We start from the raw sequence: 15418 nt of genomic DNA on the forward strand, positions 1-15418 counted from the left end.
TTTTGACAAAGGGAGAATACAACTATATATAACATTCTTTTAAGAAAAAAAACTAAATATACCATAGTTTGTAGAAATTAATCACAATAATATATATTAATAATAACATAAAACCTTATATAATATGACTGATTCTGTAAGGTTTTATGTATATATATATATATATATATATATATATATATATATATATATATATATATATATATATATATATATATATTATTAAATTCATAGGGCTATCCCAACAACATTCATAGATCACATTATAATTTTTAAAAAAACATAATTATATATTCTTATGATAAATATACACATATCCAAATATCCAGTACTTTACAATAGGAAACCCTAAATGGTAAACTTGAATTCAGTTCATAGGAGTCTAATTATTGCACATAAAAGGTTAAAATTAAATCACATGTCATTGCTGAAATTTGAAGGGTAATTTAAAAAGTCATCAGAGTGAAATTGTCCAAGACCAAGAGAAGAAGAACCTTCATGAGTAAAACGAATCAAATCAGCATTTGTAGCATCAAGTTCCTTTTGGAGCCTAAAGAGTTGTCCTTGAAGCGCTGAAATAGCTCCAACACAACCATACACTGGATTTTTAATCCTTGCTTCAGCTTCATAGGCAAGAGAATTCACTGTATCCTCCCTTTGATGAGGTAAGACTTCATTAAGAATTTTGCTAACATTGCTTGCACCAAATACTTTGTGAACATTTGCAAACTTATGAGGCTCTTCTGGTGGGAAATAAGGTGCAAAAATGCAATCTTGGTTGCATTTTCTTCTTAGAAACTTGCAAGCAGCACATGGAGAATTTGAGTAGCTTGAGGCCATCATCGATATCTAAATCTCAATTCATTAAAACTTGATGTGTTGAGCAAATAAAACACAATTGTTGTGAATTCGGTGTGAAAAACACACCGATAAAAACTTGATGTGTGGAGCAAATAAAACCAAGCAATCAAATCAAGTGGGCGGCAATTTAATAATTTAATTCAAGCAAAAATAAACAGCAAGAGATAAAGGAAGAAGGAGAACACAAGAATATGTTTACCCAGTTCGGTCTAATGATGACATACCCTGAGGGAGAGAGCAGATCTCCGTTCCACTATAATAATATGAGTTTCTTTACAAAGAGATATTGAGGGTTACAAGAATTGGTTTTCAAACCTAATTCTACTCAAGTCTCAATCTCTTCCCGTGACCAAGAGACTCAATTCTAACAGTGTTTTGTTCAAGGTGAATCAAAACAATCCCAACCCTAGTGTTTGTTGCCAAGAGAAATTCTCTATAAACCCTAACTTGTATGTTGGCTTATAAACCTGTTTTCAGCCCCCTCTATCTCAAGGTTTACTCTAATACAAGTCTATATTTATAGAGAAATATAACTCATAAATTTGGAATGGATATCACGTTGAAGATACATTTTTTTTCCTCCTTCGGTGAAAGAATATTTGCATCAAATATTCCCATTCAAAATATATTTGCATCAAATCTTCTTTCATACAGTACAAAAATATATTTATTGTCAATAAATATATTTTCAGCACAAAATATATTTGAAACAAATCTTTTATATTTTTAGCAACAATATTCTTCATCCTTCTTCATTTAGCAACAATATTCTTCATCCTTCTTCATCCAATTCTTCATCCTTCTTCATCCAACAAATTATGAGTCATACTATTTTTTTTTTGTGGTGGCCGGGATTCGAACCCCGAACCTTGCATATATTATGCATTGTCCTTACCAATTGAGCTAAGCTCACAAGGACAATTCTAAGTCATACTACAACAACAATTAACCAAACCGAAAAATTATTTAAATCGGCAACTTTATAAATTTCAATCATATATAATATATAAAAATTAAAAAAAGGAAAACAATAAATATTGAAATAATAGAATTAATGACTAAAAAATTAATAACCCAACAAATCAAAACAAAATTATGATAAAAGAAAACCAAAAGTCCAAAAGTCTTAATTCATCTGGTAAAAATGTCTATCTTGTTAGGCCAGACAACATGGTCGGTGTTCGACATCTAAATCATCCACTTGTGTGTGTTAAGTTTTCAATAACTATTTTCATTTCGTCTACCTACCTAAAAAAATACTCCCTCCGTTTCAAAATGAGTGTCGCTTTAGCCAAAAAAAAATTGTTTCAAAATGAATGTCACTTTCGGTCTTCAATGCAATAATAACTTTTTCTTTTCAATTGTACCCTTCAATTAATACTATGTTACACTACTTCCAAAGTATTATTTTTTCTTTAATGAAAAACAAACCAATAGATTAGGATAATTTGGTAAAATTGCTATAACATTTGACTACTTTATTTCATTCCTTAATCTGTGTGCAATTGGCTAAAGCGACACTCATTTTGAAACGGAGGGAGTATATAACAAAACCAAATATCAACAATTGATTGGTCTAATTGGTAAGAAATTTGGGTCCTTAAGCAAATGATCATGAGTTCGATCTCTGTATGGACACGGGAGAAGTGAGAACCGTAAGTAGTTATAAGGGAGTTTAAAGATAATGAATTTAATCAACTCTTTAATTACATAGATCGTACATATATCTAAACTAGGGTTATGGAAACTTTAGGTGCTTGTTAATATCTCTCTAATTTTCAGCTCTCTCTCTTCTTCCTTTGTGATGTACACATGGAAGTGGGTAAGGGACAATAGAAAGGCACACCTACGACATGCTAGACCTGTGGAAATTTCTCAATTTTCAACTCTTTCCATTGAAAGATACATTCCATTCACCCTGAATTCCATGCCTTCCAAAAAATTAAAAAACCAAAAGCATGTTCATATAACGATAGAAACATTAATTTCTTAGGCAAAATTTCAACTAGAAAAACAAGGGAAAACATAAATATTTTGGCATGAAACTAGGTTTTATTGAACGTTATATGTAAAATTGAATCATTACCTTTTCCACCCTTAGCTAGGCTATATCTTCAAAGATCCACTCTTTAAGAGAGAGAGAGAGAGAGAGAGAGAGAGAGAGAGAGAGAGAGAGAGAGAGAGAGAGAGAGAGAGAGAGAGAGAGAGAGATTTGGTAGATTTGGTAATGTTAGAAACCGTACGTAGTTATAAGGAGTTGAAGGGAGGCAAAGAGCATTTCTGGTGATAAAGACTGGAACGGAAAGCAAAAGACAATTGCCATAAATGGGACATTAAGGTAAAAAAGAGTGACTATGACATAAGCTTTTAATTATGATAATACTAAACACTATACAACAATAGCAAAGTTTAACTTTATTATAACGAACTTTAACTTTGTCATAATCCACTACTTGTTAGTTTATATTTATATACATGCTTGTATACATATACATATACTCCCTCCGTCCCAAATTATATGTCGCTTTAGGGAAAAAAAATTATCTCAAATTATATGTCGTTTTACAATACCAATACAACTTTAATGTTATTTTTTCTATTATAACCTTAACTATTTATTACTTTCTCTTCTTTTAATGTTACTTTTCCTATTATAACCTTAACTATTTATTACTTTCTCTTCTTTCAATTCTAACTTTAATGTTACTTTTACTATTTCTTAATATGTGTAAAATGCCCAAAACGTCTTATATTGTGGGATGGAGGGAGTATAATTTATCTAAGTCGAGAGCCATAAGGAAATTAAAAATGAGGAACTAATGGTTATGGGTGTAGGTGGGGTTAGACGTTTGTTTTCTCTTTATTAGTAAGCAATCTAGTATTTGAGTCTTATAAATAAAAGAAAAAGGTTGTATCTTTTAAAATGGATCCACCTTAATGATTGTTGTGTATTATTAAGGTCTTTTACATCAACAATGAATTGATTCAACGGGTAAGAGGTTTGTTTAGATATCTTAAGCAAGTGGTTAAGAGTTTGATATTTGATTCTTACGATTTAAATAAAAAATTGATTAACAGTAGATAATCTATCTTATTTTCTCCACATATTCTTTGACAAAGATTAATCACCTATAAATGACACTGAAAAATAACACGACAATCATAACAAAACTAAGCAACTCATTATCACGTAGTAATTTTCTAGGATATTGGGATTTTGGCCACTGGGCTCTGAAGACGCAGGGTTGTTGTGTCCTTTGTTGTGGAATCTCATTTGCCTTGAAATATGGTTTTTGATTACACATTATGGAAAGAAAAATCTACTACTTACACCCCCAGACCACATTTAACTCCAGTTAACTCCATAAACTCTGAAATTCTATAAGGCTCTATTTGGGAGTTTGGAGGAGAGGGAAAAATTTGTAAAACAAGGAACGAAGAAGTGGAAAGAATTGAGAGTTATGAGAGTATAGGGTTTTGGAGGGTTAAGTTTTCTTCATAATATAAAATCCCTTTAATTTGGGGGAACTAAAAAATTGTATGGGAGGGGGAGTTTGTGGGGTTTTGGGGGTTTGGTTAAGTTTTTCAAATCAGAATACATTCAAAGTTAAAAATACATTAATCATAAGTATTTATTTATCATTCTCTACAAAACCACTCTTTCAAAATATTTAAAAGATTTCTTTATTTTTTTTTTCTCTAATCTCATCCCTCCAAAACACTCTCCTCCCTTTCCTTCAAAACTTTCAAACAGAGCTTAAGAGTTCTTTATGTATTTTATTAAGAATTAATTTCAAAAAATCTAAAATCAGACGAGTTGTTTTTCATGCAAAAAATTGTTCAAGTAATTTAAATGTTTTTTTTTAGGAAAGAAATTTCAATGTTGAAAATTCAAATTATAAATACATTTTGAATTTTTTCGATTTTTGGAAAAATTCACCATATAAATATGTTTCAAAATTCGAAATATTTATATTTGGAATTTCAAAACCTAAAATTTAAGAAATTTCAACAAAAAATATATTTCAGAAGTTAAATTTTTTGAAACTTCAAAAGTTCATATTTTTTAAATTTCCAAAATATATATTTTGTTTCAGATATTTTTAATTTCTCAAAAATATATTTTTGAGAAATTTTGAGAGAAAACAGTTTGTGAAAGCTGTGGGGCAAAGTTAGACTTTAGGATTGTACTAAGGAGACCAGCTCTGGGGGTATGTAGTAGATTTTTCATGTGGAAAATAAAAACTTAGAAGTTATTTCTACCTTAAAAGATCATATTTGTATAAGAATAAAGCCCACTTTAGCTTTATAGTTTTTAATCATAGAAAATCTACTTGATATCTCCCAGCTAGTATCTACACCCCAAAATTTCCCTATAATCCAAATTTTCCAATATTTGAAAAATCTATAATTCTGGATTTTGTTTTGACAAGAATTCTGGATTTTTCAAACATATTAAATTCTTCCAAATTTTCCAATATTTGAAAAATCTATAATTCTGGATTTTTTTTTTTACAAGAATTCTGGATTTTTCAAACATATTAAATTTGGAATCTATTTTTATAATTAAAATACTTATTATATAATTATTTTTGAAATTTCAGGTAGATTGTGGGATATAGAATCTAGCAGAATGGTGCCAAGTACACTCTTCTAGCGGAGAAATACTTACTTGATTACAAACACAAATAAAAAATGGTTAGACATACAAATATAAATTGAAAAAACTAAGAGAAAATAATTGAACAATGTGACTAAATTCTTTCTCATTTATTTTTCTTCATTTTGTGTGAGTGTACCCAATTATTTTTTCTATTTGTGTTTATGTACAAGTAAGAAAACAGCCCAGTTTGCCCTTAGAAGCCAAAACCTCACTTGTAAAGAAGAAAAACTCCCTTTGTAATTCTTCTTGACTCATTGATTGACTGAGTTTACCTCTATTTTCTCATCGATCTTGAAATGTTTTATCACCAAAAATAAAATAAAACTTAGAACGCTATAAACTATAAAAGAAAACATTATAAACAAATGAGATAAATTATGTTGAGAATGTATATGTTGGATGAGATATGATCTATTTATATAAGTATAAAACTTACATTTGGTGTTTTTCGTGCAGTTCTTCACACATAAAATTCAATTTTTGAAGTTATAACAAATTTTGAAAAAATTATGGGTTTGAGAAATCATTGGTAGTTATGAGTATTTTATGCGAAGAACTTTATGTTTTGTTTGAGTTTAATTAAGGGGAAGAGAGGGGAGGGTTTTGGAAGAAAAAACATGAAGGCGCCTTGGATGGTTCATTTTTCTTCATAATATAAAACTTCTCTAATTTGGGGGAATTCAAAATTTGCATAAAAGGAGGGTTTTGAAGAGTTTTGGAGGGTTTATATGAATTCTTCAAATTCTTTTTGGTTACAAAAAGTTTAGGTGGGTTCGGCTCCGGTCACCACCAAGGTCAGGGCACGCCTCCGGGTCCGAAGGACACTTATAGAGGTACTTACATATCACCCACCAACACTGCCCTCACATCGGCAGAGGGAATCGAACACACAACCTTCTGCAAGGAAGTGGCCCGTTCCTTACCAACTGAGCCAACGTGTGTTATAATATTTTTAAAATAAAAAAACATTAATCATAAAATTAATTTATCATTCTCTACAAAAATACTCTTTGAAAAAATGTGAAGGATTTCTCAATTTTTATATTTTCCACCCACCAAAGCTCTACTGTACCTTACCCTTCGAACTCCCAAACAAAACATAAAGAAATGCACCTAAGTTTTGTCTTTTATATAAATGGAGAATAATTATCACCTCACAGGCAATTTTGTATACTTTTTAAAATATATTTCCTCATTGTAAAAATATGATTTGAATTTACTTCGCAGTGGACTTGGGCTATATAAGTCTCGCATCATGATGCTTCATTCTAAACTCTGACACCCACCTCATGAACATTCTATTTTGGATGTTGGAGTGTTTGTAAGTACATCCACAAAGAAGAGGCTGAAGACGAAGATTTTGGTCAAACACCACCGTTGAAATATTGATCTACCATCGCTGTTGTGAACCTGAGTTCTAGACCGAAATAGAAATAATTCATTTGGATTGACATGTATGTATCCTAGTGGGCGTGATATACCAATAGCTCTGACATCTTATCGACCAATAATTGTGCTTCTCTAATCATTAGGGGCCATGAATTGGTGCCAATTATTTTATTCCCGGTACATATAGAAAAAAAAATTGAAAATCTATTATATCGAGCTTTTCCTCAATGGCCCTTTCAATATTAATATTCCAACTCATAAAATGTTTGTTTACACAAATCGTAACAAGCATGCTTCAAGAATCAAAGTATAGCATTCCATATTTGTATAAATTGAATTGATTATTTGATAGTAATCAATTGGAGCATGCTTCATTAATTTAAATGGGAATTGCTTATTTAGGGCCCGTTTGTTATAGCTTTTTTAAGAAAAAAATCACTTTTTTTTAAACAAATAATCACTTTTAAGAGTTTTGCATCCGTTTGTTACAGATTTTTAAAAAAAATCAAAATCTAAAAATAATCTAAAAACAGCTTCAAATGAGAAGCTGTTAGGAGCAGCTTAAAATAAAATAGATTTTTTTTAGAGGAGAGAGAAAATATAATTTAAAAGATTGAACTAATTTTGTAACAAAAAATCCCTTTTATATAGTTGTATCCAAACAAACTAGATTATTTGTTTAAAAAAAGTGATTTTTATTACCGTAAACAAACGCAAAATAGATTCTGATTTTTCATATAATCTCTAAAATATAGGGCCCGTTTGTTACGGATTAAAATAAAAGTGATTTTGATATAAAATAATTTAGAGATTATATTTTAGAGATTATATGAAAAATCAGAATCTATTTTGCGTTTGTTTACGGTAATAAAAATCACTTTTTTTAAACAAAAAATCTAGTTTGTTTGGATACAACTATATAAAAGGGATTTTTTGTTACAAAATTAGTTCAATCTTTTAAATTATATTTTCTCTCTCCTCTAAAAAAAATCTATTTTATTTTAAGCTGCTCCTAACAGCTTCTCATTTGAAGCTGTTTTTAGATTATTTTTAGATTTTGATTTTTTTTAAAAATCTGTAACAAACGGATGCAAAACTCTTAAAAGTGATTATTTGTTTAAAAAAAAGTGATTTTTTTCTTAAAAAAGCTATAACAAACGGGCCCATAATCTCTAAATTATTTTATATCAAAATCACTTTTATTTTAATCCGTAACAAACGGGCCCTTAATTTGATTTTTTAATTAGATTGTTTAATTTGATAACAAATCATATATCTATATATATTATTTGAGAGGAAAATGCTATTTATCTAGAAAAATAGCATTAAGAATTTTTCAAGACACATGTGGCAAGTTTTAATTGCATGATTTATTTGTCCACTTCTTATTTTTCAGCCACACCTCCTTGAATTGTGGTAAATAGTGCATTGTGATTGGTTGCTTTTTATTCTTGAAGAATTCTTGATGTTTTTTTTCTAGAGATATAGCATTGCTCTATTTGAGATTTGACCCTCTCCATCTTAAAGCTTATATGCTATCATATGCACAACCAACTATAGCCAACACAAATGGTTATATTTTCCGCTCACATTTGTGATTTTGACAAATTCGGAATTTTGTTATAAAAAGATTATAGGTAAATTGATTACAAATTTTGATAATTCGATAAAGTTGATGATTCTAACTAACTTTACACACATCTCCATAAACTAACTTATAACCAAATACCTTATCTTGGCATGGCATCATAAGTATTACTCCCTCCGTCCCGGAATAACTGACCCATTTTCTAAAAAAAAGTGTCCCAAAAAAACTGACTCATTTCAATTTTCAATACAACTTTCATCATTCCCAATACAATATAACACTAAATAATACTACTTTTATCATTCCCAATACAATATATTACACTTTCTCCTTTATTTATACACTTTTCTTAATCTGTGTGAAAAACCAAAGTAGGTCAATTAAACCGGGACGGAGGGAGTAACAAACAACCAATTTGATAGGGAAAAAATAAAAATAAAAACTGAATAGACGGGAATGATGACAAAGTACAAAAGTATGTTCATGCATCTTATTTAAGGAACTAAAGAAAGTGATATAATGAGTTAAATGATTTAAGCTTTAATTTTGCAATCATATGTGTTGACACATACCTTAGCTAAGTGCACACAACAATAACATAATGCAAGAGTTTTGGTCCACTAATAAAAATACAGGTCTTAGACACAAATATTCTGTGTTCGACTCTTGTTATTGCTTTGAAAAAATACAACAATAACAGACAAATACAAATATTATATATAATATTCAAAGTTAAATATAAGTATAATACTCTTAAAGGGTTTGAATAAATTCTTTAAATTCAATTTATGTTGTTGTAATACTCTTAAAATTAAATATATTAATTATAAACATTTATTTTCATTTTTTTCAACAACAAAAGAACACTCTCCAAAATATGAATGGTTCTCTCTTTTTCCCTTTACTCTCCTTCCTCCAAACGATTCTCCTCGCCTACATACGAGTTTGATAAAACTCTTATGTGCGCATATAAAATTTGAACTCATATGTGACACTATCCACATAACAATAATTTACTACCAACGGGAATTTAGTCTATAGCGAAATGTTCTAAACTTTTATAACGTGACGAATTAATGTTTAAATTTCAGTTAAATGGTGTGTCTATGTTTAGTAAGTAATAATGTTGGATTACCCTTAAGATCACATGTTTGAGCAGAACAACGGGAACAATTGATACTGACAATTAATGATAATGTTGCAATGGGGAGAAGACATGAAACTGCTTTCGAGGAAAACATCTTATTATATGGATAATTGTTTCTAAAAAGTGCAAAAAGACATAAAAAAAGTCAATAAATCAACAAGTTCGATTTTCCTTTGACCGGCATACATTTATGTTTATGCAGTGTACAAGAAAATAATTTTGGTGAACTAGTATAATATTACCAAAATCACAATTTGTTCACGTTCTTTTTTTAAAAGAAAGATTTAAAAAATTAAATATCCATGTAACTAAACACAACACAAGAATTCTCCTTATATTGTTTTTTTCTTTCAATTAAAATGAAAGATATCCTCCTTATATTTAGGCTACCATCCACAATTTAACTTCACAATGGTTAGTACCTAATAGCTATCCTATTATACCTAATAGGTATCCTATTAGAGAAAATAAAACTAGTAGTTATAGAGAAGAGTAACTCAAATAAGCATTATTTCTCTATGTGGATCTCACACCTTTTTAATTTTAAATTTTTAAAATATAATGAGTACTATGGGGATGTAGCTTCTTTGGCTGCATCTTCCTTTGGTTTTAAAAAAAAGTTGACACCTTTCATAGTGTCTTTGTAGCTCAAGTATGACATCCACGTAGAGAGATACTCCTCACTTGAGTTATCATCTATATGTAAAGATGAAGAAGACTATGAACTTCTTCGTTTAAGGGACAATATAATCGATCATGCTTAGAAGTGTAAAGAAGGGACAATAAACCTCATGTAAAGGAGACCAATTATATTTTGATTAGATAGCATTTCACACTTCAATAAGGCTGTCGGCGTATATGAATAGCAATATGTTGGGTCAATTTAACGATATAATTTTAGGATAATTTATCTAAAAAAAGTGTAAGATAAATTAGTCAAAACTAACGAACATAACATGTAATGTAATGTTGTGCCTCCATTCATGATTAAAGTATATGAGTTCGGGTGTGGTTATGGTGCATAAGGAGATCCTTATGCACCGTGCATAATTGCTTTCTACACCCAACATAATTGCTTTCTACACCCCAAGTAAGCCCCTATAAAATCTATTTATTTGTGGGCATAATAAAGCCCCATATTATAATTTTTTTCTTAACAATTTATTTATGCAAAATAGCTTATTCGAAATAGTTTATTTATGCAAAACAACTTATTAGAATGATTTTTTAAAAACCGCTTATTCAAAACAACTTATTTATGCAAAACAGCTTATTCCGATCTCATTTTAAAAAATAACTTATTCAAAATAGCTTATTTATGCAAAATGTAACACCCCGTTTTCCCAACGTAAAAATTTCTTAAATAAATCAGAGTTTTTCAACTTTAAACGGAATATTACACTTCTTAAAAATTCATAAACTGAATAAATAACAATTTATTCTTCAAAATCATTTAACATAAGTAATTCAAAACTTCGCAGCGGAAATTAGTTCAACAATAAAAATAATCTTTGGCACACAGGCCTCAACATAAAAATCTCATAAGTCTTGTTCAACATTTATTCATAAAAATCCATAAGTAATACGTAAGGAATAGAAATAGAAGACATAATCCCATCCCGTTACGTATTAGAACACCTAAGACACACTTGTGAGGAGTCCACTCACGACCGCAACTAATCCTGGTTACCTGCAAGTTACCCATACGAAGAGCAACATTTCCAAGCAGAGGGGTGAGATTTCTCAAACAATAATATAAAGCATATAAATCATGTAAAGTACATTCAACAACTTAAACATCTTATAATCCATTAATCATATCTAATAACTTAAACTTCCTTAACTAGTGTCATTATCCTTCCTACATTAGTCATATACTTCATCAAGTAATCTCAATTATTATTCATAAAACATCTTATCTTAAATCATGATCATAAGCATCAATATCTAACACAAAATATAATCGTAAGCATCATCATATAATTCACATAAGTATCATTATCAAAACATAGCATTTATCGAAAACAACTTCATAATCAAGTTCATAATCAACTTCATAAACAAACATCATCATTAAATCATAATCATCAAATCACAACCAAACTTCATAATCAAACCTCACTTAACTCGACAATGCGACTCAACTCGACTATGTAACTCTTAACATCTCAAATCATCTTAGCATCTTGACAACTTAACAACTTGACAACTTAACAACTTGACAACTCGACAACTTCACATCTTAAATCATCTTAAAACTTCTTGATATGCAAATGCATTTGGTACCAATACAGAGCATCAAGCTCCCAACCAACTTATATGAGCGTAAATAGGCTCTTCAGAGCATCAAGCTCCCAACCAACTTATATGAGCGTAAATAGGCTCTTCAGAGCATCAAGCTCCCAACCAATCGTGTGAATGACTAAGCATTCCAGAGCATCAAGCCCCCAACCAACGTATATGAGTATGCAATGGACTCAACTTCCTACAACTTAGACAACTTCATGAACATCTATGACATCCTAACATCATGATATCTTGACAACATAACATCTTAATAACTTGATGACTTCATAACGACTTGACGACTTAACAACTCTTATCATCTTAACGTCTTAACATCTTGACAACATATGGATCACATAAATAATTCATGTCATATCATAATATAAAAATATCAAATTATAATAAACAACATCTTAAAACATCATATTCATCAATCATAAACAACTCCATATAACATCATATTTAAACATCAACAATAATTCACTATGTATCTTTGTAAAAACATAATAAATTATCCACAACATATTTCATGTCAAACCAAAGTTATTGGAAAGATATCACAAATATCAACAACTTTCATGTTTACAACAAAGATCAATTCAAAACAGAAACATATGAACAAAACGCAAAAACATGAAACAGAGAAGGTTGTCACCGTACAATTTCGCTAAGACCTCCCTGTAGTATTTTCATCATAACTCAAAGACCAAACATCATTTTCACGTCAAACCAAAGCCACTAGAAAGCTAACAAAATTATCTAAAACTTTTATGTTTACTCCTAAGACCAATTCTGTACCGATCAATACCAGTTTTTATTTTAAATTCGGAAAAGTTGTGCTGAAAGTCCATAAAAATTCACTGTGACCTACGTGCAGTAATTTAGCCATAACTCAAGTTCTATAAATCCTATTGACGCGAGACCAACGGCATTAGAAAGCTAACATCCATAGCTACAACTTTCGTGTTTACACCTAAACCCAGTTCGGAACTTAAACTTGTCAAACTGAGACAATAAAAACGCGTTTTGCACATTGATAGCAAAATCGTAGTTCAGCTGCGATATCGCTTTGGGGAAATCTTTTCCACTTCTTATTCGATCCAATACTCTCCAAACTTGACCCTAATCTTTACCCTATGATTGCCCTATCATTAGAACACTAATTATTCATCAACTTACTGTATGCAAATTCAAAGGGTTCTCAAATCTATTAACAACCTATTACAATTATTAAACCCTAATTCTTAAACTCACCAACATCTCATCCAATTCCATGGTTTTAACCTCAAAACTACATCCAATAATCATCCTATGGGTTATCTAAGGACTGTCTACAATTTCTACATCAATTCAACAAGTTTTCATCATCTAATCATCAAATCTCTCTCAAAACCCTAATTCTCAAATTCTCACAAACTTTCCCCAACTTGTTAGATGCAATCTAATGATTTAACAACTTAATATTAATGCAAGATAGTCTCACCCTCACCTTAGATTAATTCCTGAATCAGCGGCAGCGTTCTTCTTTCATAAGGTATTCTCCTCTTCTCTTGACTTTTCTCTTCTCTTCTCTTCTTTCTTGTTCTCCTCTTTTCCAAAAAAGCGGTTTTAGGGTAAACTCTTTCTAACCTAAGCTTCTCTATTTATAATACTAAAATATTATTCCCAAATCTATTTAGGCCCAACAACTTACTCTTCTTTCTATTCTAACCCCCAAATCCACTCACACTAATAATCCTCGTATTCTAATAAATAATATTTCTCTACTAAATATATAATAATACACCAAATAACAAATATATATCTATAACAATTAACAAATATATTATGCTAGTAAATACCAACATATAACATAACAAAATATCACTCAACAAAATATATTAACTAAATTATAAAAAGACATCTAATCTCAACAAATCATATATCCCTCATATACATCACATAAATATATAAATATATTCTAAAACTAATTAAAATAATTAAATAAAAAGGAGGGCGTTACACAAAACAACTTATTCGAAACAACTTATTTATTTATTTGTGCAAAACAGCTTATTCAAAACAACTTATTTATACAAAACAGCTTATTTGGGCAAAACAGCTTATTCAAAACAGCTTATTTATACAAAACAACTTATTTCGATTTCATTTTAAAAAACAACTTATTCAAAACAACTTATTTATGCAAAACAACATATTTATGCAAAATAACTTATTCAAAACAGCTTATTTATGCAAAACAGCTTATTCGAAACAACTTATTTATACAAAATAGCTTATTTGGGCAAAACAACTTATTTGTGCAAAACAGCTTATTCCGAATTAATTTTAAAAAACAACTTATTCAAAACAACTTATTTATGCAAAACAACATATTTATGCAAAACAACTTATTCAAAACAGCTTATTTATGCAAAACAGCTTATTCGAAACAACTTATTTATACAAAATAGCTTATTTATGCAAAACAACTTATTCGAAACAACTTATTTATACAAAATTGCTTATTTGTGCAAAACAGCTTATTCAAAACAGCTTACTTATACAAAATAGCTTATTCCGATTTAATTTTAAAAAACAACTTATTCAAAACAACTTAATTATGCCAAACAACATATTTATGCAAAACAACTTATTCAAAACAGCTTATTTATGCAAAACAGCTTATTCGAAACAACTTATGTATACAAAATAGCTTATTTGTGCAAAACAGCTTATTAAAAACAACTTATTTATACAAAACAACTTATTTGTGCAAAATAGCTTATTTATACAAAACAGCTTATTCCGATTTAATTTTAAAAAACAACTTATTCAAAACAACTTATTTATGCAAAACAACATATTAATGCAAAACAACTTATTCAAAACAGCTTATTTATGCAAAACAGCTTATTCGAAACAACTTATTTATACAAAATAGCTTATTTGTGCAAAACAGCTTATTCAAAACAACTTATTTATACAAAACAGCTTATTTGGGCAAAACAGCTTATTCAAAACAACTTATTTATACAAAACAACTTATTCCGATTTCATTTTAAAAAACAACTTATTCAAAACAACTTCTTTATGCAAAACAACATATTTATGCAAAAGAACTTATTCAAAACAGCTTATTTATGCAAAACAGCTTATTCGAAACAACTTATTTATAAAAAATAGCTTATTTGGGCAAAACAACTTATTCAAAACAACTTATTTATACAAAACAGCTTATTTGTGCAAAACAACTTATTCCGATTTAATTTTAAAAAACAACTTATTCAAAACAACTTATTTATGCAAAATAATATATTTATGCAAAACAACTTATTCAAAAACAGCTTATTTATGCAAAACAGCTTATTCGAAAAACCTTATTTATACAAAATAGCTTATTTATGCAAAACAGCTTATTCGAAACAACTTATTTATATAAAATAGCTTATTTGTGCAAAACAGCTTATTCAAAACAGCTTATTTATACAAAATAGCTTATTCC

The 15418-nt window shown here is 29.3% G+C and overlaps 1 protein-coding gene across 2 annotated transcripts; it reads right to left on the minus strand.

Moving 5' to 3' along the window:
• Positions 1 to 242: 242 nt before the first annotated feature.
• On the minus strand, positions 243 to 3230 carry LOC146911886 (LOB domain-containing protein 25-like). Of its 2 annotated transcripts, none has more exons than XM_085718154.1 (2): positions 2948 to 3230; positions 243 to 870 (listed from the first exon to the last, which is right to left on the minus strand). In XM_085718154.1, exon 2 carries the CDS (start codon positions 841 to 843, stop codon positions 415 to 417), a length of 429 nt encoding a protein of 142 aa, XP_085574280.1. In that variant the 5' UTR covers positions 844 to 870; positions 2948 to 3230; the 3' UTR covers positions 243 to 414. The 2 variants fall into 2 exon arrangements, with proteins under 2 accessions (XP_085574280.1, XP_085574279.1); XM_085718153.1 differs by having other exon boundaries at positions 243 to 849; positions 2948 to 3228.
• Positions 3231 to 15418: the final 12188 nt, after the last annotated feature.

Source organism: Medicago sativa, chromosome 6 (genome assembly GCF_051527215.1).
Source record: "Medicago sativa cultivar Bolivia chromosome 6, Bolivia_mono, whole genome shotgun sequence".
NCBI lineage: Eukaryota > Viridiplantae > Streptophyta > Magnoliopsida > Fabales > Fabaceae > Medicago > Medicago sativa.

Coding starts and splice junctions, on each gene's coding strand:
- LOC146911886 (XM_085718154.1), bottom strand. CDS start 843: ATGATGGCCTCAAGCTACTCAAATTCTCCATGTGCTGCTTGCAAGTTT.